The following is a 23,604-nucleotide window of genomic DNA, read 5'->3' on the forward strand; positions in this document are numbered from 1 at the left end:
CCAAACCTGTCTCCATCTAAACTCAGCACTCTTAAACGCAGCGAGGGAAAATTATGTTAAACCAAGCACTTGGCTCCGTTAATTCTGAGGGGAAATCTCCAAAGCAAAGTCCGTGTAGTTACTCCGCCATGAATATCAAGCCAAACGACGCTAGTGCGCATGCGCCTGACTTCCTGTTGCCTAAAATGCATTAATAAATGACGGTTTTTCGGTAATTAAAAAATTAAACTGTCTGGAATTTTATCGTGAATTATCATTATACCGTTTATTGTTACCATCCCTCCTCCATTAACAAGTAAAAAGTCAAGGGCGGTCAAGGCATGTTATTGCCCCCGATGTTGGTCAATTTTTTAGGGCATTACTGCAAATGACGAGGGCGGTTGCGTCACTTGCTGCAGTTGCCGTGGTTAAATTCCAGCCCTGATACAGTATAGGTATATAAAGGTATATAGGTATATATACTGTAGTGTTGTAACGATCGGTTCTTTTCAGAGGCGGTATCGTACCGAAAATGATTCATTAGTATCGTGGTACTATACTGATACCGGTATACCGTACAACCCTAATATACAGTATGTGCTAGTAGCCAAGTGCCATGCTAATTGCTATACAAATAAATCTGGCTTGTTAATCGTTAGCTGACAACTAACACCCTAATTGCTAGCTGACAACTTGTAACCTAATTGCTAGGCAATTGCATCTGGCATGATAATTGCTAGCTGACAACTAACACTCTAATCGCTAGCTGACAACTTGTATCGTAATTGCTATATAAATGCATCTGGTGTGATAATCGCTAGCTGACAACTAACACCCTAATTGCTAGCTGACAAATTTTAACTTAATTGCTAGGTAATTGTATCTGGTGTGATAATCGCTAGCTGACAACTAACACCCTATGTGCTAGTAGGCATGTGGTGTGCTAATTGCTAGCAGGCAAATAGTCACGTAATTGCTATATAATTGCATCTGGCGTGATAATCGCTAGCTGACAACTAACAACCTATATGCTAGTAGGCAAGTGGCATGCTAAATGCTAGCTGGCAAATAGTCATCTAATTGCTGTATAAATGCATCTGGCTTGTTAATTGCTAGCTGACAATTAACACCCTAATTGCTAGCTGACAACTTGTAACCTAATTGCTAGGTGGTTGCATCTGGTGTGATAATCGCTAGCTGACAACTAACCCCCTAATTGCTACCTGACAACTTCTAACCTAATGGCTAGGTAATTGCATCTGATGTGATAATCAGTAGCTAACAATTTGTAACCTAATTGCTATGCAATTGCATCTGGCATTATAATCTCTACCTGACACCTAACACTCTAATCGCTAGCTGACAACTTGTAACCTAATTGCTATGCAATTGCATCTGGCTTGTTAATTGCTAGCTGACAACTTGCAACCTGATTTCTAGGTAATTGTAGCTGGTGTGATAATCTCTAGCTGACAACCTACACTCTAATCGCTAGCTGACAACTTGTAACCTAATTGCTATGCAATTGCATCTGGCTTGTTAATCGCTAGCTGACAACTAACACCCTATACGCTAGCTGACAACTTGTAACCTGATTGCTAGGTAATTGTAGCTGGTGGGATAATCTCTAGCTGACAACTAACACTCTAATCGCTAGCTGACAACTTGTAACCTAACTTCTAGGTAATTGCATCTGCCGTGATAATCGCTAGCTGACAACTAACACCCTGTATGCTAGCTGACAACTTGTAACCTGATTGCTAGGTAATTGTAGCTGGTGTGATAATCTCCTAGCTGACAACTAACACTCTAATCGCTATCTGACAACTTGTAACCTAATTTCTAGGTAATTGCATCTGGCGTGATAATCGCTAGCTGACACCTATCACTGTAAAATGTTCTATTTAGATGATGAGTGGACATATTTAGTGCACAGAAATGAACTTTACACTTTTTGGTGCTGTCATTTTATTTTGGAAGGACTCAATATTAGCACACGGCACAGAAACATCACACAAAACACTTTCAAAATAAAACACTCAACTGCTACAGTAACTGTTGCTTCATCACAAAAGTAAAATACATAAATATATCGTCTCTACTTTATGGCTTTTATTTCCACTTCCTATTGTTATTGCTTTGTTACTTTAACGACCTTGACAGTCGTCCCTCGTTTGTGTTGATCCACACCTGATTGTGGTGAAGCAATTAATATGATTATTAATGATAAGTCACTTATTTTACATTTTTAAACATTACTGCAACAATTTTCAAACAAAATGTTGTTCTGCGCCAAGTTTAGCCACCGTGTTGTTAGCATTGTTCACCCTTAACCCGGGAACAGGAGTGTTGCTTCCCCATTCTAAATCGATTCATTTTGAAACATATGGGTTCTGTACCTATTTGGTATCCATTCCTAGTGTGGGCGGAGCCTAATGGCAAAAACTCTTGACTTCACTTTAGATGATCGGCTCTTTTTCCGAACTGACACGAGGCTTTAAGACGTTAATATCCACACCAACATCGCCCCCTTCTGTTGACAAAGTATAACTTCCTTACACATGATCCCATCTTCCCTAAATCTCTGGTGGTGGGTTGGGTCATACCGCGCTTTATATAAGACGTACATAAATAAGACTTAGTTCAACACTTCATTTAAACCCAACATTTTTCAATATATCTTTTTCAAAATGCGTATTGTAGCGAAGTGTGATGTAGCGAAGGACGACTGTACCGTATTACCTGGAATAATTCACCGTATAACCTGGAATAATTCACATCTAACAAACACAAACATGAAAATACTATCTCTATATATATATATATATATATATATATATATACATTTAAAGCCAAATATATATATATATATATATATACATACATACATACATACATACATACATACATATATATATATATATATATATATATATATATATATATATATATATATATATATATATATATATATATATATATGTATGTGTATATATATATATATATATGTATATATATGTGTATATATATATATACACATACATACATATATATAATGTATATATATATATATATATATATATATATATATATACACACACACATTATATGTATAAATATATATACATTATATATATATATATATATACATACATACATACATACATACATACATACATACATACATACATACATACATACATACATACATACATACATACATATATATATATATATATATATACATATATATGTATGTATGTATGTATGTATGTATGTATGTATGTATGTATGTATGTATGTATGTATGTATGTATGTATGTATGTATGTATGTATGTATGTATGTATGTATATATATATATATAATGTATATATATTTATACATATAATGTGTGTGTGTATATATATATATATATATATACATTATATATATGTATGTATGTGTATATATATATATACACATATATATACATATATATATATATACACATACATATATATATATATATATATATATATATATATATATATATATATATATATATATACATTGTATATATACATTATATATATATACATATATATATACATATATATACACATATATATATATATACACATATATATATATACATTGTATATATACATTATATATATATATATACTGCACACATTATATATATATATATACATATTATATATATATATATATATATATATATATATATATATATACACACATTATATATATATATATATATATATATATATATACATATATATATATATATATATATAATGTGTATATATATATATACACACACATTATATATATATATATATATACATATATATATATATATATATATATACATATATATATATATATATATATATATATATATATATATATATATATATATATATATATATATATATATATATATATATATATATATATATATATATATATATATATAGTAACACTTTAGTATGGAGAACACATATTCACCATTAATTAGTTGCTTATTAACATGCAAATTAGTAACATATTGACTCTTAATTAGTCATTAAGTACTTATTAATGCTTTATTCCGCATGGCCTTATTATACAACCAGTAAGCCATTAACTAAGAGTCTTCCCTCAATAACCTCAGAATTATTGCTTATTAGTAACCCTAACCCTTATATGTTACCCTAGTGTCCAAATAACTCTAAATTAAGGCTTTGTTACATTATATTTTTTACTTCAACTCACAAACATACTACACACTACACACGTCTTGTGCGTCAACAATACAGTAATTATGTTTTTTCACCAAAGAAAAGGATTAAGTACAGTAGAGTTCTCTCTGCAGAGTGTTGGGAGTGTCAGTGAAAAGAGACTGAAGTCCACACCTCTAAGGCTCCTCCTGTATAAACCACACCTCGTTGCGTCGTCCATAAGGTTTGATGGGCGAGTCGTAGCTGCAGCAGAAGTATTGTTTTCGCTGGAAGGGCGCCGTCTCCCCGAGGGTGCGTGTCAGGCGCAAAGCCTCCGCTCGGTACTCGCTCTCGGCCGCGAAGCCTCCAAACTGCCTGTTGGGGAGAGAAAAAAAAAAACGTATCAACAACACCCGGAGACCGTCACGTATCGCAATGTTTCATAACAAATTGTTGGACCGCCAGCGCCCTCTAGAGGGCCACCGAAAATATCTGTTACTCAGCTGGGGTTTTTAATGGGCCGCAGTTGTAATACACTTGTCCACCACTCGAGGCAGTAATGACAACACCAAACAGTCTGGGGCTAAAGTCATAGAGAAGTTACTTAAGCGCAAAAATAGTGACTAAAGTGGTGAAGCTGTATTTTCACTTTCACAACACTCGTCCTCAATTAAAAAGTTTCTCATGTCCAATTCAAAGTCAAAATGTTCCATGGTAATGTTAGTTTATTGCTACCTTGCTAATGTTAGCATTTTAGCATACAAAAGTTTTTGCTAAATGTGTATCTATACAGGTCCGAGTCAAAAATGTTGTTTAATATATTTTGTTAGCATGCTACCTTTTTTACGTTTGGATTATTTTGCAGGTATACACCTGATTCAAATATTTTTACATTTTATGCATGCTGTTAGCATGCCATTTTTTGCAGGTATACACCTGATTCAAATATTTTTTACATCTTATGTATGCTGTTAGCATGCCATTTTTTGCAGGTATACACCTGATTCAAATATTTTTACATTTTATGCATGCTGTTAGCATGCCATTTTTTGCAGGTATACACCTGATTCAAATATTTTTACATCTTATGTATGCTGTTAGCATGCCATTTTTTGCAGGTATACACCTGATTCAAATATTTTTACATTTGATGTATGCTGTTAGCATGCCATTTTTTGCAGGTATACACCTGATTCAAATATTTTTACATCTTATGTACCGGTATGCTGTTAGCATGCCATTTTTTGCAGGTATACACCTGATTCAAATATTTTTACATTTGATGTATGCTGTTAGCATGCCATTTTTTGCAGGTATACACCTGATTCAAATATTTTTACATCTTATGTATGCTGTTAGCATGCCATTTTTTGCAGGTATACACCTGATTCAAATATTTTTACATTTGATGTATGCTGTTAGCATGCCATTTTTTGCAGGTATACACCTCTGATTCAAATATTTTTACATCTTATGTATGCTGTTAGCATGCCATTTTTTGCAGGTATACACCTGATTCAAATATTTTTACATTTGATGTATGCTGTTAGCATGCCATTTTTTGCAGGTATACACCTGATTCAAATATTTTTACATTTTATGTCTGCTGTTAGCATGCCATTTTTTGCAGGTATACACCTGATCCAAATATTTTTACATTTTATGCATGCTGTTAGCATGCCATTTTTTGCAGGTATACATCTAAGAGTCGTATTTTGTTACTTGTCTTTGTTTTGCTAGCATGCTAATGTTAACATGCCAGCTTTTCAACTCATTTTACAGGCCTACACCGCAGGGTCATATATTTTGTTAGTTAGAAGTTAGAATGCTAATATTAGCGTGCTAGCTTTTAGCTAATTTTTCAGGTAAAATACTCCATTTTTTTTACGCATACTAATTATTAGCATGCTAACGTTAGAATGTCGACTTTGCTCATTTTACAAGTGTACACATAAGAGTCTTATATTTTATTTGACGCTATCTGTCAACAATGCTAACTCTTAGCATTTCAGTTCAGCTTCAGATTTTCAGCATTCTTTCACAATTTCTACTGAAACTACTTGTTCTAGTCTTATTTTCTATTTCTTTCTCTTTTATTCAACTCTTTTGTCCACCTTCTTCTCCCATATTCTTCTTCGATTCAAGCCATTCCACTTTTAAAATGTTTGGCTAAAGCATAAATGCGGCATATCATTTTTTATTTTGCAAAACGTTAAAAAAAAATTACCCGTGTTACCATGAATTCTACTTATTCCAGGAAAATGAATGGAACATTATTCAAACTTCGACATTTCTCAACCAATAAAAAACATTCCACTCATCCTGGGAATTCAAACTAACATTTTTCCAACTATTTAAAATTCCCAGAATTACCTTTTTTGCTTTTGACTTTTTCTCGACATTATTCAAACATTCTACCATCAAACACTTCGCTTATTCAGGACATTCAGGCTAGCTGTTTTAATGTTCCAAAAAATTCCAGTTTTTCCCGGATTATCCATTTTTCTAAAAGTTAGTCTGTATTAACGAGTGTTACTACTTCCTCATTACTTAACCGATTCAAATCGTTCCAAATTTGAAAGTTTCCTTACAAATATTAGCCAACTGCGTGCATGCTTACATTGTTTTTTTATATGGTAATTTTGCAGGTATTCACGTCAGTCATATTTTGTAACTTCATGCATGCTAACAGTTAGCATGTTAGCTTTATGGGCTAATTTTGCAGGTATACACCTCAAAGTCATATTTTGGTACTTGACGCTATCTTTATTGTTCATTTTGCGTGTATACACATAAGAGTCCTAGTTTTTGCTACTTGACGCCATCTGGCTAGCATGCTAGCTATTAGCATTTCAGTTCGGCTGCGGCTTGTAATGGCTAAATTAATATTTAAGTTATCTCTTGTCTAAAACCACAATTTGAGTCTAGGAGTTTGTTGTTTGTCTGTTATTTGTCCTAAGATAAAACACTTCTATGGCCCTTCACACATTCTTGGGGCTTGCTGGGGATGTCTCCAAACCCCCACCTACGCCTTGAATAGGACAACGATTGTTGTGATGTTGGGAGATCACTAATTTATTTTTTATTTGTCCTATGTCTAAGGTCACTCTTGAAAATGGTTTTCTTTTGGGATTGTGACTACTTATCCGATGTTTCATCAAAACATTCCTGGTTTTGGCTGATGGACTTCCTCCCCCTCCCAGGATGAGAGCCTTCGCCCCAACCCCTCCTCTTTTCCCAAATGCTATAAAGTTCTGGAAGAGTTCTTGGTCTCTAACTCTCTCTCTCTCCTTCTTGCTCTTTTTTTCTTTCTTTCTGTAGCAGCGTTAACTTTCTCCTATTGTAAACTGTAATCCTTTATACTTAACTACTTAAAAAATCCTAGTTCCCTCTGGACATTTATTTATTGAAGAGGAACAATTCCAAAACAGACTTCAGCATTTACTATTATTATTTGTTTTGAAACTTACAGTGTATAGACAGTCATGCCAGGCCGATCCTCAATCTTGATGGCACTGTCGGTAGGCGTCGGGGGGCCTTGCTGGTAGATGGCGGGGATACGGATGGCGACCACCAGACGGCGTGATAGCACACCGTCGTTCCGGGGGTATACAGTGATGATGGTTGGTGCCGCCGTTCCCATCGATTCGCCTTGTTGAAAGATCAGAAAGTAGGAGTTAGACCTTGGTGATAGTATGGCAACATGGACACAGCGATTGGACGGACCACAATATCGGGGAACTGTACCAGACAACTTTAACTTGGCTAAAAAGTACGTTGGTTGTCTATGTAATTTGTGCAATGTGTGCAACTAGTTCTTCTTGTCTTGTCTTGGGGCGGCATTCACCCTGGGTGTGTTGAGCCGACTTCCTCTGTGGCCCTGACAACATCCTGAACCATCACACAACGGTCCTGTGCGAGGTTGTGGGAGATGGGGAACCAAATATCAGTTCCACCGATGCAGGCCGACCACCTGCGGACCCAAGAGTTCTTAATGGTCCACCTTGATCGTCATTGCCCAGGTCTTCAACTCTAATGTGTGGAACTAGTTCTTCTTGTCTTGTCTTGGGGCGGCATTCACCCTGGGTGTGTTGAGCCGACTTCCTCTCTGGCCATGACAACATCCTGAACCATCACACATGACGGTCCTGTGCGAGGTTGCAGGAGATGGGGAACCAAATATCAGTTCCACCGATGCAGGCCGACCACCTGCGGACCCAAGAGTTCTTAATGGTCCACCTTGATCGTCATTGCCCAGGTCTTCAACTCTAATGTGTGCAACTAGTTCTTCTCGTCTTGTCGGCATTCACCCTGGGTGTGTTGAGCCTGAATCATGGCGGCCCACGCACGACGGTCCTGTGCGAGGTTGCAGGAGATGGCGAACCAAATATCAGTTAAACCGATGCCGGCCGACCACCTCCGGACCCAAGCGTTAGGAAAGGTCCACCTTGATCGTCGTTGCCCAGGTCTTCAACTGCTGTGTGTGCAACTACTTATTCTTGTCTTGTCTTGGGGTGGCATTCGCACTAAGCGTGTTGAGCCGGCTTCCTCTCTGGCCGACCAAAGAGTTCTGAAAGGTCCACCTTGATCGTTGCCCAGCTCTTCAACTGCAAAGTGTGCAACTACTTCTTCTTGTCTTGGGGCGGCATTCGCCCTGGGCGTGTTGAGCCGGCTTTCTCTCTGGCCCTGACAACATCCTGAACCATGGCTGCCCATGCACGACGGTCCTGTGCGAGGTTGCAGGAGATGGCGATAGCAGTTACACCGATGCAGGCCGACCACCTACAGACCTAAGAGTTTGGAGAGGTCCACCTTGATCGTTGCTGCTCAGGTCTTCAACTGCAGTGTGTGCAACTACTTCTTCTTGTCTTGTCTTGGGGCGGCATTCACTCTGGGCGTGTTAGCCAACTTTCTCTCTGGCCCCGACAACATAATGAAACCATGGCGGCCCACGCACGACGGTCCTGTGCGAAGTTATAGGAGATGGCGAACTAAATATCAGTTTCACCGATGCAGGCCGACCACCTACAGACCTAAGAGTTTGGAGACGTCCACCTTGATCGTTGCTGCTCAGGTCTTCAACTGCAGTGTGTGCAACTACTTCTTCTTGTCTTGTCTTGGGGCGGCATTCACTCTGGGCGTGTTGAGCCGACTTTCTCTCTGGTCCCGACAACCTAATGAAACCATGGCGGCCCACATACGACGGTCCTGTGCGAGGTTGTAGGAGATGGCGAACCAAATATCAGTTCCACCGATGCAGGCCGACCACCAACAGACCTAAGAGTTTGGAGACGTCCACCTTGATCGTCATTGCTCAGGTCTTCAACTGCAGTGTGTGCAACTACTTCTTCTTGTCTTGTCTTGGGGCGGCATTCACTCTGGGCGTGTTGAGCCGACTTTCTCTCTGGCCCCGACAACATAATGAAACCATGGCGGCCCACGCACGACGGTCCTGTGCGAGGTTGTAGGAGATGGCGAACCAAATATCAGTTCCACCGATGCAGGCTGACTACCGCTGGACCTAAGAGTTTGTAGAGGTCCACCTTGATCGTCCTTGCCCAGGTCTTCAACTGCAATGTGTGAAACTACTTCTTCTTGTCTTGTCTCGGAGTCACATTCAGGTCCTGCCTGTGTGTTATTCCGCGTTATCGAACACCGAAACAAAGAATCCCACACACTAGTGACTCAGTCTTGTCGTATTATCAACACTTTGTGTGAGTCTCACATGTCTTTACTACAAAACGTCCCTGTGAGCCTCATGGAGAAACTCCTTAAAGGGGACCTATGATTATTTTAATCTGCAATCATCACACTTCCTTGTCGTCTAGATCACTGATTCTTAAAACTGTGGTATGTTACACAGGCCCCATCTCGTGGCACGCTAAATTATTACTTGATTAAAGGACAGTGGTTTCTTATATTAGAACACAGTGTTACTGTTCAAACTGTATGTAATGTTATGTGGGCCAAAAATATTTAATATACCTTGTTTTAATGACTACTTAGGCCTACTACGCTACTGTATTTTAAGCATTTTCTGAGGTGGAACTTGGTTACAAAAGTGTAAGAACCATTGGTCTACATCAGGGTTGTCCAAACTGCAGGCTGCATCTTTAAGTTTAAATATCTGGCAAACCTATTTCTGCAACCTTGACACCATCTCTTGGACAATGTGAGTAATTCAGGTAAAATGACTGTAAATCGTAATTTTGTAGTGAACATAGCACCGCAATTACTTATAAGACCCAATCCAAACCACCTTCCCTAGTCATGGCGCAATAAAAAAAAATGCAACCAACACAAAAAGTCAACACACACATAACACAATGGTCACACATAACACAACCTGCACATTGAACGTCCACTCACCAAAAATAAAATCTAAATTACACCCAAACCTGCTCAGTGGCCTTGTGGTTAGAGTGTCCGCCCTGAGATCGGTAGGTCGTGAGTTCAAACCCCGGCCGAGTCATACCAAAGACTATAAAAATGGGATCCATTGCCTCCCTGCTTGGCACTCAGCATCAAGGGTTGGAATCGGGGGTTAAATCACCAAAATAATGCTCACTGCTCCCCTCACCTCCCAGGGGGTAGAACAAGGAGATGGGTCAAATACAGAGGGTACTTTCACCACACCTAGTATCAGTGGTACTTTAACTTTAATTTAAATCCAATACAATGCATGATGGGAAGGTAGGAGTCAAACTTTCCGGTCTGGTGGACGGCATTAAACCAGAAAGAACGTACAGACGGCAGTCTGGATTAGCAAAGGGGGAGGGGCTTGCCGACACAGCATGTCTAAGAATGACCACGTAGGTACGTCCGTCAGTCTTTGATGTCATAAATTGCCCACTGTTAAAAAAAATACTCCAAAATCCAGCAGTCAGAGCCACCCACAACCGTTTGGGTTGTAGGTGGCTCTGAATGCTGGATTTTGGAGCATGATTTGACGCTTCGTCACACGAGTATCCAACATTTTAACAACATTTATAAGTCGAAAAGAGGTCAATCATCATAGGTCCTCTTTAAACCAAGCAAAAAAAATAGCATTTTCACACAAAAAGCACGCTGCTGATGTCCTACGAGGCCTTACCTTGTTCATTGCTGCCACCAATGTACATGAGCAGCTTCCTCACCAACTCTCCTGTCACCTGGTCGAAACTGCGTCCCTCCGAGGAGACCACGGCATATTTGGCAGCATCGTATCGCCGTACCTCAAAGCTCACTCCATCCTAGGGGAAGGAAGCAAAATGGGAAAGGCTGAGGCATGAGTGAGCCAAATGTAGCTATGACCAATAATGTCTATGGAGGTTTTCATCGCAACCGGACTGTTCAGTTTGTCTTCTCACTCAAGCAGGCTTCATCCGTTCATGATCATAGACAAGATCTAGACAAGAGACTACCTTTTTGGATTGGTCAGATCAAGACAAGAGACTACATTTTTGGTTTGGTCAGATCCAGACAAGAGACTACTTTTGTCAGATCTAGACAAGAGACTACATTCTTAGATATGTCAGATCTAGACAATAGATTACATTGTTGGTTTGGTCAGATCAAAACAAGAGACTACCTTTTTAGATTGGTCAGATCTAGACAGGCGACTACCTTTTAGATATGTCAGATCTAGACAAGAGACTACATTTTTGGTTTGGTCAGATCAAGACAAGAGACTACCTTCTTAGATATGTCAGATCTAGACGAGAGACTACATTTTTGGTTTGGTCAGATCAAGACAAGAGACTACCTTTTTAGTTTGGTCAGATCCAGACAAGAGACTACCTTTGTCAGATCTAGACGAGAGACTACCTTCTTAGATATGTCAGATCTAGACGAGAGACTACATTTTTGGTTTGGTCAGATCAAGACAAGAGACTACCTTTTTAGTTTGGTCAGATCCAGACAAGAGACTACCTTTGTCAGATATAAACAAGAGACTACATTCTTAGATATGTCAGATCTAGACAAGAGACTACCGTTTTAGATATGTCAGATATAGATAAGAGACCAACTTTGTCAGATCTAGACAAGAGGGTACCTTCTTAAATATGTCAGATCTAGACAAGCGACTACCTTCTTAGATATGTCAGATCTAGACAAGAGTGTACCTTCTTAGATATGTCAGATCCAGACAAGAGACTACCTTTTTAGATTAGTCAGGTCTAGACAAGAGACTAACTTCTTAGATATGTCAGAGCTAGACAAGAGACTACCTTCTTAGATATGTCAGATCTAGACAAGAGTGTACCTTCTTAGATATGTCAGATCCAGACAAGAGACTACCTTTTTAAATTAGTCAGGTCTAGACAAGAGACTAACTTCTTAGATATGTCAGAGCTAGACAAGAGACTACCTTCTTAGATATGTCAGATCAAGACAAGAGTGTACCTTCTTAGATATGTCAGATCCAGACAAGAGACTACCTTTTTAGATTAGTCAGGTCTAGACAAGAGACTAACTTCTTAGATATGTCAGATCCAGACAAGAGACTACCTTCTTAGATATGTCAGATCCAGACAAGAGACTACCTTTTTAGATTAGTCAGGTCTAGACAAGAGACTAACTTCTTAGATATGTCAGATCTAGACAAGAGACTACCTTCTTAGATATGTCAGATCCAGACAAGAGACTACCTTTTTAGATTAGTCAGGTCTAGACAAGAGACTAACTTGTTAGATATGTCAGATCTAGACAAGAGACTACCTTCTTAGATGTCAGATCTAGACAAGAGTGTACCTTCTTAGGTATGTCAGGTCTAGACAAGAGACTACCTTTTTAGATTAGTCAGGTCTAGACAAGAGACTAACTTAGATATGTCAGATCAAGACAAGAGTGTACCTTCTTAGATGTGTCAGATCCAGACAAGAGACTACCTTTTTAGATCAGTCAGGTCCAGACAAGAGACTAACTTCTTAGATATGTCAGATCCAAACAAGAGACTACCTTTTTAGATTAGTCAGGTCTAGACAAGAGACTACCTTCTTAGATATGTCAGATCTAGACAAGAGACTACCTTTTTAGATTGGTCAGATATTGACAAGAGACTACCTTCTAAGATATGTCAGATCTAGACAAGAACTATCTTTTTAGATTGGCTCAGATTTATACAAGAACTATCTTGTTAGATTGCTCAGATCTAAACAAGAACTATCTTTTTACATATGTCAGATCCAGACCAGAGACTACCTTTTTAGACTGGTCAGATCTCATTAAGAGACTACATTTTTACATATGTCAGATCTAGACAAAAACTACCTTTTTACATATGTCAGATCTAGACAAGAACTACCTTTTTACATATGTCAGATCTAGACCAGAGACTACCTTTTTAGACTGGTCAGATCGCGTTAAGAGACTAAATTTTTACATATGTCAGATCTAGACAAGAACTATCTTTTTACATATGTCAGATCCAGACCAGAGACTACCTTTTTAGACTGGTCAGATCTCGTTAAGAGACTACATTTTTACATATGTCAGATCTAGACAAGAACTACATTTTCACATATGTCAGATCTAGACAAGAACTACCTTTTTCCATATGTCAGATCTAGACCAGAGACTACCTTTTTAGACTGGTCAGATCGCGTTAAGAGACTACATTTTCACATATGTCAGATCTAGACAAGAACTATCTTTTTACATATGTCAGATCTAGACCAGAGACTACCTTTTTAGACTGGTCATATTTCGTTAAGAGACTACATTTTTACATATGTCAGATCTAGACAAAAACTACCTTTTTACATATGTCAGATCTAGACAAGAACTACCTTTTTACATATGTCAGATCTAGACCAGAGACTACCTTTTTAGACTGGTCAGATCGCGTTAAGAGACTACATTTTCACATATGTCAGATCTAGACAAGAACTATCTTTTTACATATGTCAGATCCAGACCTGAGACTACCTTTTTAGACTGGTCAGATCTCGTTAAGAGACTACATTTTTACATATGTCAGATCTAGACAAAAACTACCTTTTTACATATGTCAGATCTAGACAAGAACTACCTTTTTACATATGTCAGATCTAGACCAGAGACTACCTTTTTAGACTGGTCAGATCGCGTTAAGAGACTACATTTTCACATATGTCAGATCTAGACAAGAACTACATTTTCACATATGTCAGATCTAGACAAGAACTACCTTTTTCCATATGTCAGATCTAGACCACAGACTACCTTTTTAGACTGGTCAGATCGCGTTAAGAGACTACATTTTTACATATGTCAGATCTAGACAAGAACTACCTTTTTACATATGTCAGATCTAGACCAGAGACTACCTTTTTAGACTGGTCAGATCGCGTTAAGAGACTACATTTTCACATATGTCAGATCTAGACAAGAACTACCTTTTTACATATGTCAGATCTAGACAAGAACTACCTTTTTACATATGTCAGATCTAGACCAGAGACTACCTTTTTAGACTGGTCAGATCGCGTTAAGAGACTACATTTTCACATATGTCAGATCTAGACAAGAACTATCTTTTTACATATGTCAGATGCAGACCAGAGACTACCTTCTTAGACTGGTCAGATCTCGTTAAGAGACTACATTTTTACATATGTCAGATCTAGACAAAAACTACCTTTTTACATATGTCAGATCTAGACAAGAACTACCTTTTTACATATGTCAGATCTAGACCAGAGACTACCTTTTTAGACTGGTCAGATCGCGTTAAGAGACTACATTTTCACATATGTCAGATCTAGACAAGAACTACATTTTCACATATGTCAGATCTAGACAAGAACTACCTTTTTACATATGTCAGATCTAGACCAGAGACTACCTTTTTAGACTGGTCAGATCGCGTTAAGAGACTACATTTTCACATATGTCAGATCTAGACAAGAACTATCTTTTTACATATGTCAGATCCAGACCGGAGACTACCTTTTTAGACTGGTCAGATCGCGTTAAGAGACTACATTTTCACATATGTCAGATCTAGACAAGAACTACATTTTCACATATGTCAGATCTAGACAAGAACTACCTTTTTCCATATGTCAGATCTAGACCAGAGACTACCTTTTTAGACTGGTCAGATCGCGTTAAGAGACTACATTTTCACATATGTCAGATCTAGACAAGAACTATCTTTTTACATATGTCAGATCCAGACCAGAGACTACCTTTTTAGACTGGTCAGATCTCGTTAAGAGACTACATTTTTACATATGTCAGATCTAGACAAGAACTACCTTTTTACATATGTCAGATCTAGACAAGAACTACCTTTTTACATATGTCAGATCTAGACCAGAGACTACCTTTTTAGACTGGTCAGATCGCGTTAAGAGACTACATTTTCACATATGTCAGATCTAGACAAGAGCTACCTTTTTACATATGTCAGATCTAGACCAGAGACTACCTTTTTAGACTGGTCAGATCTCGTTAAGAGACTACATTTTTACATATGTCAGATCTAGACAAGAACTACCTTTTTACATATGTCAGATCTAGACAAGAACTACCTTTTTCCATATGTCAGATCTAGACCAGAGACTACCTTTTTAGACTGGTCAGATCGCGTTAAGAGACTACATTTTCACATATGTCAGATCTAGACAAGAACTATCTTTTTACATATGTCAGATCCAGACCAGAGACTACCTTTTTAGACTGGTCATATTTCGTTAAGAGACTACATTTTTACATATGTCAGATCTAGACAAAAACTACCTTTTTACATATGTCAGATCTAGACAAGAACTACCTTTTTACATATGTCAGATCTAGACCAGAGACTACCTTTTTAGACTGGTCAGATCGCGTTAAGAGACTACATTTTCACATATGTCAGATCTAGACAAGAACTACCTTTTTACATATGTCAGATCTAGACCAGGGACTACCTTTTTAGACTGGTCAGATCGCGTTAAGAGACTACATTTTCACATATGTCAGATCTAGACAAGAACTACATTTTCACATATGTCAGATCTAGACAAGAACTACCTTTTTCCATATGTCAGATCTAGACCAGAGACTACCTTTTTAGACTGGTCAGATCGCGTTAAGAGACTACATTTTCACATATGTCAGATCTAGACAAGAACTATCTTTTTACATATGTCAGATCCAGACCTGAGACTACCTTTTTAGACTGGTCAGATCTCGTTAAGAGACTACATTTTTACATATGTCAGATCTAGACAAAAACTACCTTTTTACATATGTCAGAACTATACAAGAACTACCTTTTTACATATGTCAGATCTAGACCAGAGACTACCTTTTTAGACTGGTCAGATCGCGTTAAGAGACTACATTTTCACATATGTCAGATCTAGACAAGAACTACATTTTCACATATGTCAGATCTAGACAAGAACTACCTTTTTCCATATGTCAGATCTAGACCAGAGACTACCTTTTTAGACTGGTCAGATCGCGTTAAGAGACTACATTTTCACATATGTCAGATCTAGACAAGAACTATCTTTTTACATATGTCAGATCCAGACCAGAGACTACCTTTTTAGACTGGTCAGATCTCGTTAAGAGACTACATTTTTACATATGTCAAATCTAGACAAGAACTACATTTTCACATATGTCAGATCTAGACAAGAACTACCTTTTTACATATGTCAGATCTAGACCAGAGACTACCTTTTTAGACTGGTCAGATCGTGTTAAGAGACTACATTTTCACATATGTCAGATCTAGACAAGAACTACATTTTCACATATGTCAGATCTAGACAAGAACTATCTTTTTACATATGTCAGATCCAGACCAGAGACTACCTTTTTAGACTGGTCAGATCTCGTTAAGAGACTACATTTTTACATATGTCAGATCTAGACAAGAACTACCTTTTTACATATGTCAGATCTAGACAAGAACTACCTTTTTACATATGTCAGATCCAGACCAGAGACTACCTTTTTAGACTGGTCAGATCTCATTAAGAGACTACATTTTTACATATGTCAGATCTAGACAAAAACTACCTTTTTACATATGTCAGATCTAGACAAGAACTACCTTTTTACATATGTCAGATCAAGACCAGAGACTACCTTTTTAGACTGGTCAGATCGCGTTAAGAGACTACATTTTCACATATGTCAGATCTAGACAAGAACTATCTTTTTACATATGTCAGATCCAGACCAGAGACTACCTTTTTAGACTGGTCAGATCTCGTTAAGAGACTACATTTTTACATATGTCAGATCTAGACAAAAACTACCTTTTTACATATGTCAGATCTAGACAAGAACTACCTTTTTACATATGTCAGATCTAGACCAGAGACTACCTTTTTAGACTGGTCAGATCACGTTAAGAGACTACATTTTTACATATGTCAGATCTAGACAAGAACTACATTTTCACATATGTCAGATCTAGACAAGAACTACCTTTTTCCATATGTCAGATCTAGACCAGAGACGACCTTTTTAGACTGGTCAGATCGCGTTAAGAGACTACATTTTCACATATGTCAGATCTAGACAAGAACTATCTTTTTACATATGTCAGATCCAGACCAGAGACTACCTTTTTAGACTGGTCAGATCTCGTTAAGAGACTACATTTTTACATATGTCAGATCTAGACAAAAACGACCTTTTTACATATGTCAGATCTAGACAAGAACTACCTTTTTACATATGTCAGATCTAGACCAGAGACTACCTTTTTAGACTGGTCAGATCGCGTTAAGAGACTACATTTTCACATATGTCAGATCTAGACAAGAGCTACCTTTTTACATATGTCAGATCTAGACCAGAGACTACCTTTTTAGACTGGTCATATTTCGTTAAGAGACTACATTTTTACATATGTCAGATCTAGACAAAAACTACCTTTTTACATATGTCAGATCTAGACAAGAACTACCTTTTTACATATGTCAGATCTAGACCAGAGACTACCTTTTTAGACTGGTCAGATCGCGTTAAGAGACTACATTTTCACATATGTCAGATCTAGACAAGAACTACCTTTTTACATATGTCAGATCTAGACCAGAGACTACCTTTTTAGACTGGTCAGATCGCGTTAAGAGACTACATTTTCACATATGTCAGATCTAGACAAGAACTACATTTTCACATATGTCAGATCTAGACAAGAACTACCTTTTTCCATATGTCAGATCTAGACCAGAGACTACCTTTTTAGACTGGTCAGATCGCGTTAAGAGACTACATTTTCACATATGTCAGATCTAGACAAGAACTATCTTTTTACATATGTCAGATCCAGACCTGAGACTACCTTTTTAGACTGGTCAGATCTCGTTAAGAGACTACATTTTTACATATGTCAGATCTAGACAAAAACTACCTTTTTACATATGTCAGAACTATACAAGAACTACCTTTTTACATATGTCAGATCTAGACCAGAGACTACCTTTTTAGACTGGTCAGATCGCGTTAAGAGACTACATTTTCACATATGTCAGATCTAGACAAGAACTACATTTTCACATATGTCAGATCTAGACAAGAACTACCTTTTTCCATATGTCAGATCTAGACCAGAGACTACCTTTTTAGACTGGTCAGATCGCGTTAAGAGACTACATTTTCACATATGTCAGATCTAGACAAGAACTATCTTTTTACATATGTCAGATCCAGACCAGAGACTACCTTTTTAGACTGGTCAGATCTCGTTAAGAGACTACATTTTTACATATGTCAAATCTAGACAAGAACTACATTTTCACATATGTCAGATCTAGACAAGAACTACCTTTTTACATATGTCAGATCTAGACCAGAGACTACCTTTTTAGACTGGTCAGATCGTGTTAAGAGACTACATTTTCACATATGTCAGATCTAGACAAGAACTACATTTTCACATATGTCAGATCTAGACAAGAACTATCTTTTTACATATGTCAGATCTAGACCAGAGACTACCTTTTTAGACTGGTCAGATCTCGTTAAGAGACTACATTTTTACATATGTCAGATCTAGACAAGAACTACCTTTTTACATATGTCAGATCTAGACAAGAACTACCTTTTTACATATGTCAGATCCAGACCAGAGACTACCTTTTTAGACTGGTCAGATCTCATTAAGAGACTACATTTTTACATATGTCAGATCTAGACAAAAACTACCTTTTTACATATGTCAGATCTAGACAAGAACTACCTTTTTACATATGTCAGATCAAGACCAGAGACTACCTTTTTAGACTGGTCAGATCGCGTTAAGAGACTACATTTTCACATATGTCAGATCTAGACAAGAACTATCTTTTTACATATGTCAGATCCAGACCAGAGACTACCTTTTTAGACTGGTCAGATCTCGTTAAGAGACTACATTTTTACATATGTCAGATCTAGACAAAAACTACCTTTTTACATATGTCAGATCTAGACAAGAACTACCTTTTTACATATGTCAGATCTAGACCAGAGACTACCTTTTTAGACTGGTCAGATCACGTTAAGAGACTACATTTTTACATATGTCAGATCTAGACAAGAACTACATTTTCACATATGTCAGATCTAGACAAGAACTACCTTTTTCCATATGTCAGATCTAGACCAGAGACGACCTTTTTAGACTGGTCAGATCGCGTTAAGAGACTACATTTTCACATATGTCAGATCTAGACAAGAACTATCTTTTTACATATGTCAGATCCAGACCAGAGACTACCTTTTTAGACTGGTCAGATCTCGTTAAGAGACTACATTTTTACATATGTCAGATCTAGACAAAAACGACCTTTTTACATATGTCAGATCTAGACAAGAACTACCTTTTTACATATGTCAGATCTAGACAAGAACTACCTTTTTACATATGTCAGATCCAGACCAGAGACTACCTTTTTAGACTGGTCAGATCGCGTTAAGAGACTACATTTTCACATATGTCAGATCTAGACAAGAACTATCTTTTTACATATGTCAGATCTAGACAAGAACTACCTTTTTACATATGTCAGATCTAGACCAGAGACTACCTTTTTAGACTGGTCAGATCGCGTTAAGAGACTACATTTTCACATATGTCAGATCTAGACAAGAACTACATTTTCACATATGTCAGATCTAGACAAGAACTACCTTTTTACATATGTCAGATCTAGACCAGAGACTACCTTTTTAGACTGGTCAGATCGCGTTAAGAGACTACATTTTCACATATGTCAGATCTAGACAAGAACTATCTTTTTACATATGTCAGATCCAGACCGGAGACTACCTTTTTAGACTGGTCAGATCGCGTTAAGAGACTACATTTTCACATATGTCAGATCTAGACAAGAACTACATTTTCACATATGTCAGATCTAGACAAGAACTACCTTTTTCCATATGTCAGATCTAGACCAGAGACTACCTTTTTAGACTGGTCAGATCGCGTTAAGAGACTACATTTTCACATATGTCAGATCTAGACAAGAACTATCTTTTTACATATGTCAGATCCAGACCAGAGACTACCTTTTTAGACTGGTCAGATCTCGTTAAGAGACTACATTTTTACATATGTCAGATCTAGACAAGAACTACCTTTTTACATATGTCAGATCTAGACAAGAACTACCTTTTTACATATGTCAGATCTAGACCAGAGACTACCTTTTTAGACTGGTCAGATCGCGTTAAGAGACTACATTTTCACATATGTCAGATCTAGACAAGAGCTACCTTTTTACATATGTCAGATCTAGACCAGAGACTACCTTTTTAGACTGGTCAGATCTCGTTAAGAGACTACATTTTTATATATGTCAGATCTAGACAAGAACTACCTTTTTACATATGTCAGATCTAGACAAGAACTACCTTTTTCCATATGTCAGATCTAGACCAGAGACTACCTTTTTAGACTGGTCAGATCGCGTTAAGAGACTACATTTTCACATATGTCAGATCTAGACAAGAACTATCTTTTTACATATGTCAGATCCAGACCAGAGACTACCTTTTTAGACTGGTCATATTTCGTTAAGAGACTACATTTTTACATATGTCAGATCTAGACAAAAACTACCTTTTTACATATGTCAGATCTAGACAAGAACTACCTTTTTACATATGTCAGATCTAGACCAGAGACTACCTTTTTAGACTGGTCAGATCGCGTTAAGAGACTACATTTTCACATATGTCAGATCTAGACAAGAACTACCTTTTTACATATGTCAGATCTAGACCAGAGACTACCTTTTTAGACTGGTCAGATCGCGTTAAGAGACTACATTTTCACATATGTCAGATCTAGACAAGAACTACATTTTCACATATGTCAGATCTAGACAAGAACTACCTTTTTCCATATGTCAGATCTAGACCAGAGACTACCTTTTTAGACTGGTCAGATCGCGTTAAGAGACTACATTTTCACATATGTCAGATCTAGACAAGAACTATCTTTTTACATATGTCAGATCCAGACCTGAGACTACCTTTTTAGACTGGTCAGATCTCGTTAAGAGACTACATTTTTACATATGTCAGATCTAGACAAAAACTACCTTTTTACATATGTCAGAACTATACAAGAACTACCTTTTTACATATGTCAGATCTAGACCAGAGACTACCTTTTTAGACTGGTCAGATCGCGTTAAGAGACTACATTTTCACATATGTCAGATCTAGACAAGAACTACATTTTCACATATGTCAGATCTAGACAAGAACTACCTTTTTCCATATGTCAGATCTAGACCAGAGACTACCTTTTTAGACTGGTCAGATCGCGTTAAGAGACTACATTTTCACATATGTCAGATCTAGACAAGAACTATCTTTTTACATATGTCAGATCCAGACCAGAGACTACCTTTTTAGACTGGTCAGATCTCGTTAAGAGACTACATTTTTACATATGTCAAATCTAGACAAGAACTACATTTTCACATATGTCAGATCTAGACAAGAACTACCTTTTTACATATGTCAGATCTAGACCAGAGACTACCTTTTTAGACTGGTCAGATCGTGTTAAGAGACTACATTTTCACATATGTCAGATCTAGACAAGAACTACATTTTCACATATGTCAGATCTAGACAAGAACTATCTTTTTACATATGTCAGATCTAGACCAGAGACTACCTTTTTAGACTGGTCAGATCTCGTTAAGAGACTACATTTTTACATATGTCAGATCTAGACAAGAACTACCTTTTTACATATGTCAGATCTAGACAAGAACTACCTTTTTACATATGTCAGATCCAGACCAGAGACTACCTTTTTAGACTGGTCAGATCTCATTAAGAGACTACATTTTTACATATGTCAGATCTAGACAAAAACTACCTTTTTACATATGTCAGATCTAGACAAGAACTACCTTTTTACATATGTCAGATCAAGACCAGAGACTACCTTTTTAGACTGGTCAGATCGCGTTAAGAGACTACATTTTCACATATGTCAGATCTAGACAAGAACTATCTTTTTACATATGTCAGATCCAGACCAGAGACTACCTTTTTAGACTGGTCAGATCTCGTTAAGAGACTACATTTTTACATATGTCAGATCTAGACAAAAACTACCTTTTTACATATGTCAGATCTAGACAAGAACTACCTTTTTACATATGTCAGATCTAGACCAGAGACTACCTTTTTAGACTGGTCAGATCACGTTAAGAGACTACATTTTTACATATGTCAGATCTAGACAAGAACTACATTTTCACATATGTCAGATCTAGACAAGAACTACCTTTTTCCATATGTCAGATCTAGACCAGAGACGACCTTTTTAGACTGGTCAGATCGCGTTAAGAGACTACATTTTCACATATGTCAGATCTAGACAAGAACTATCTTTTTACATATGTCAGATCCAGACCAGAGACTACCTTTTTAGACTGGTCAGATCTCGTTAAGAGACTACATTTTTACATATGTCAGATCTAGACAAAAACGACCTTTTTACATATGTCAGATCTAGACAAGAACTACCTTTTTACATATGTCAGATCTAGACAAGAACTACCTTTTTACATATGTCAGATCCAGACCAGAGACTACCTTTTTAGACTGGTCAGATCGCGTTAAGAGACTACATTTTCACATATGTCAGATCTAGACAAGAACTACATTTTCACATATGTCAGATCTAGACAAGAACTACCTTTTTACATATGTCAGATCTAGACCAGAGACTACCTTTTTAGACTGGTCAGATCGCGTTAAGAGACTACATTTTCACATATGTCAGATCTAGACAAAAACTACCTTTTTACATATGTCAGAACTATACAAGAACTACCTTTTTACATATGTCAGATCTAGACCAGAGACTACCTTTTTAGACTGGTCAGATCGCGTTAAGAGACTACATTTTCACATATGTCAGATCTAGACAAGAACTACATTTTCACATATGTCAGATCTAGACAAGAACTACCTTTTTACATATG

At 37.2% G+C, this 23,604-nt stretch overlaps 1 protein-coding gene across 1 annotated transcript in view; it reads right to left on the bottom strand.

The window, feature by feature from the left end:
• Window positions 1-3,948: 3,948 nt before the first annotated feature.
• The window catches only part of LOC133642224 (heme-binding protein 1-like), a 53,957-nt gene continuing 34,301 nt past the window's right edge, over window positions 3,949-23,604 (bottom strand). The window contains exons 2-4 of the mRNA XM_062036309.1: window positions 11,277-11,415; window positions 7,654-7,834; window positions 3,949-4,558 (exon numbers count right to left, since the gene is read on the bottom strand). Of these exons, the coding sequence (XP_061892293.1) occupies window positions 4,381-4,558; window positions 7,654-7,834; window positions 11,277-11,415 (498 nt within the window). The 3' untranslated portion in view covers window positions 3,949-4,380. The remainder of the gene's footprint in view (window positions 4,559-7,653; window positions 7,835-11,276; window positions 11,416-23,604) is intronic.

This window comes from Entelurus aequoreus, linkage group LG25 (genome assembly GCF_033978785.1).
Source record: "Entelurus aequoreus isolate RoL-2023_Sb linkage group LG25, RoL_Eaeq_v1.1, whole genome shotgun sequence".
Classification (NCBI taxonomy): Eukaryota; Metazoa; Chordata; class Actinopteri; order Syngnathiformes; family Syngnathidae; genus Entelurus; species Entelurus aequoreus.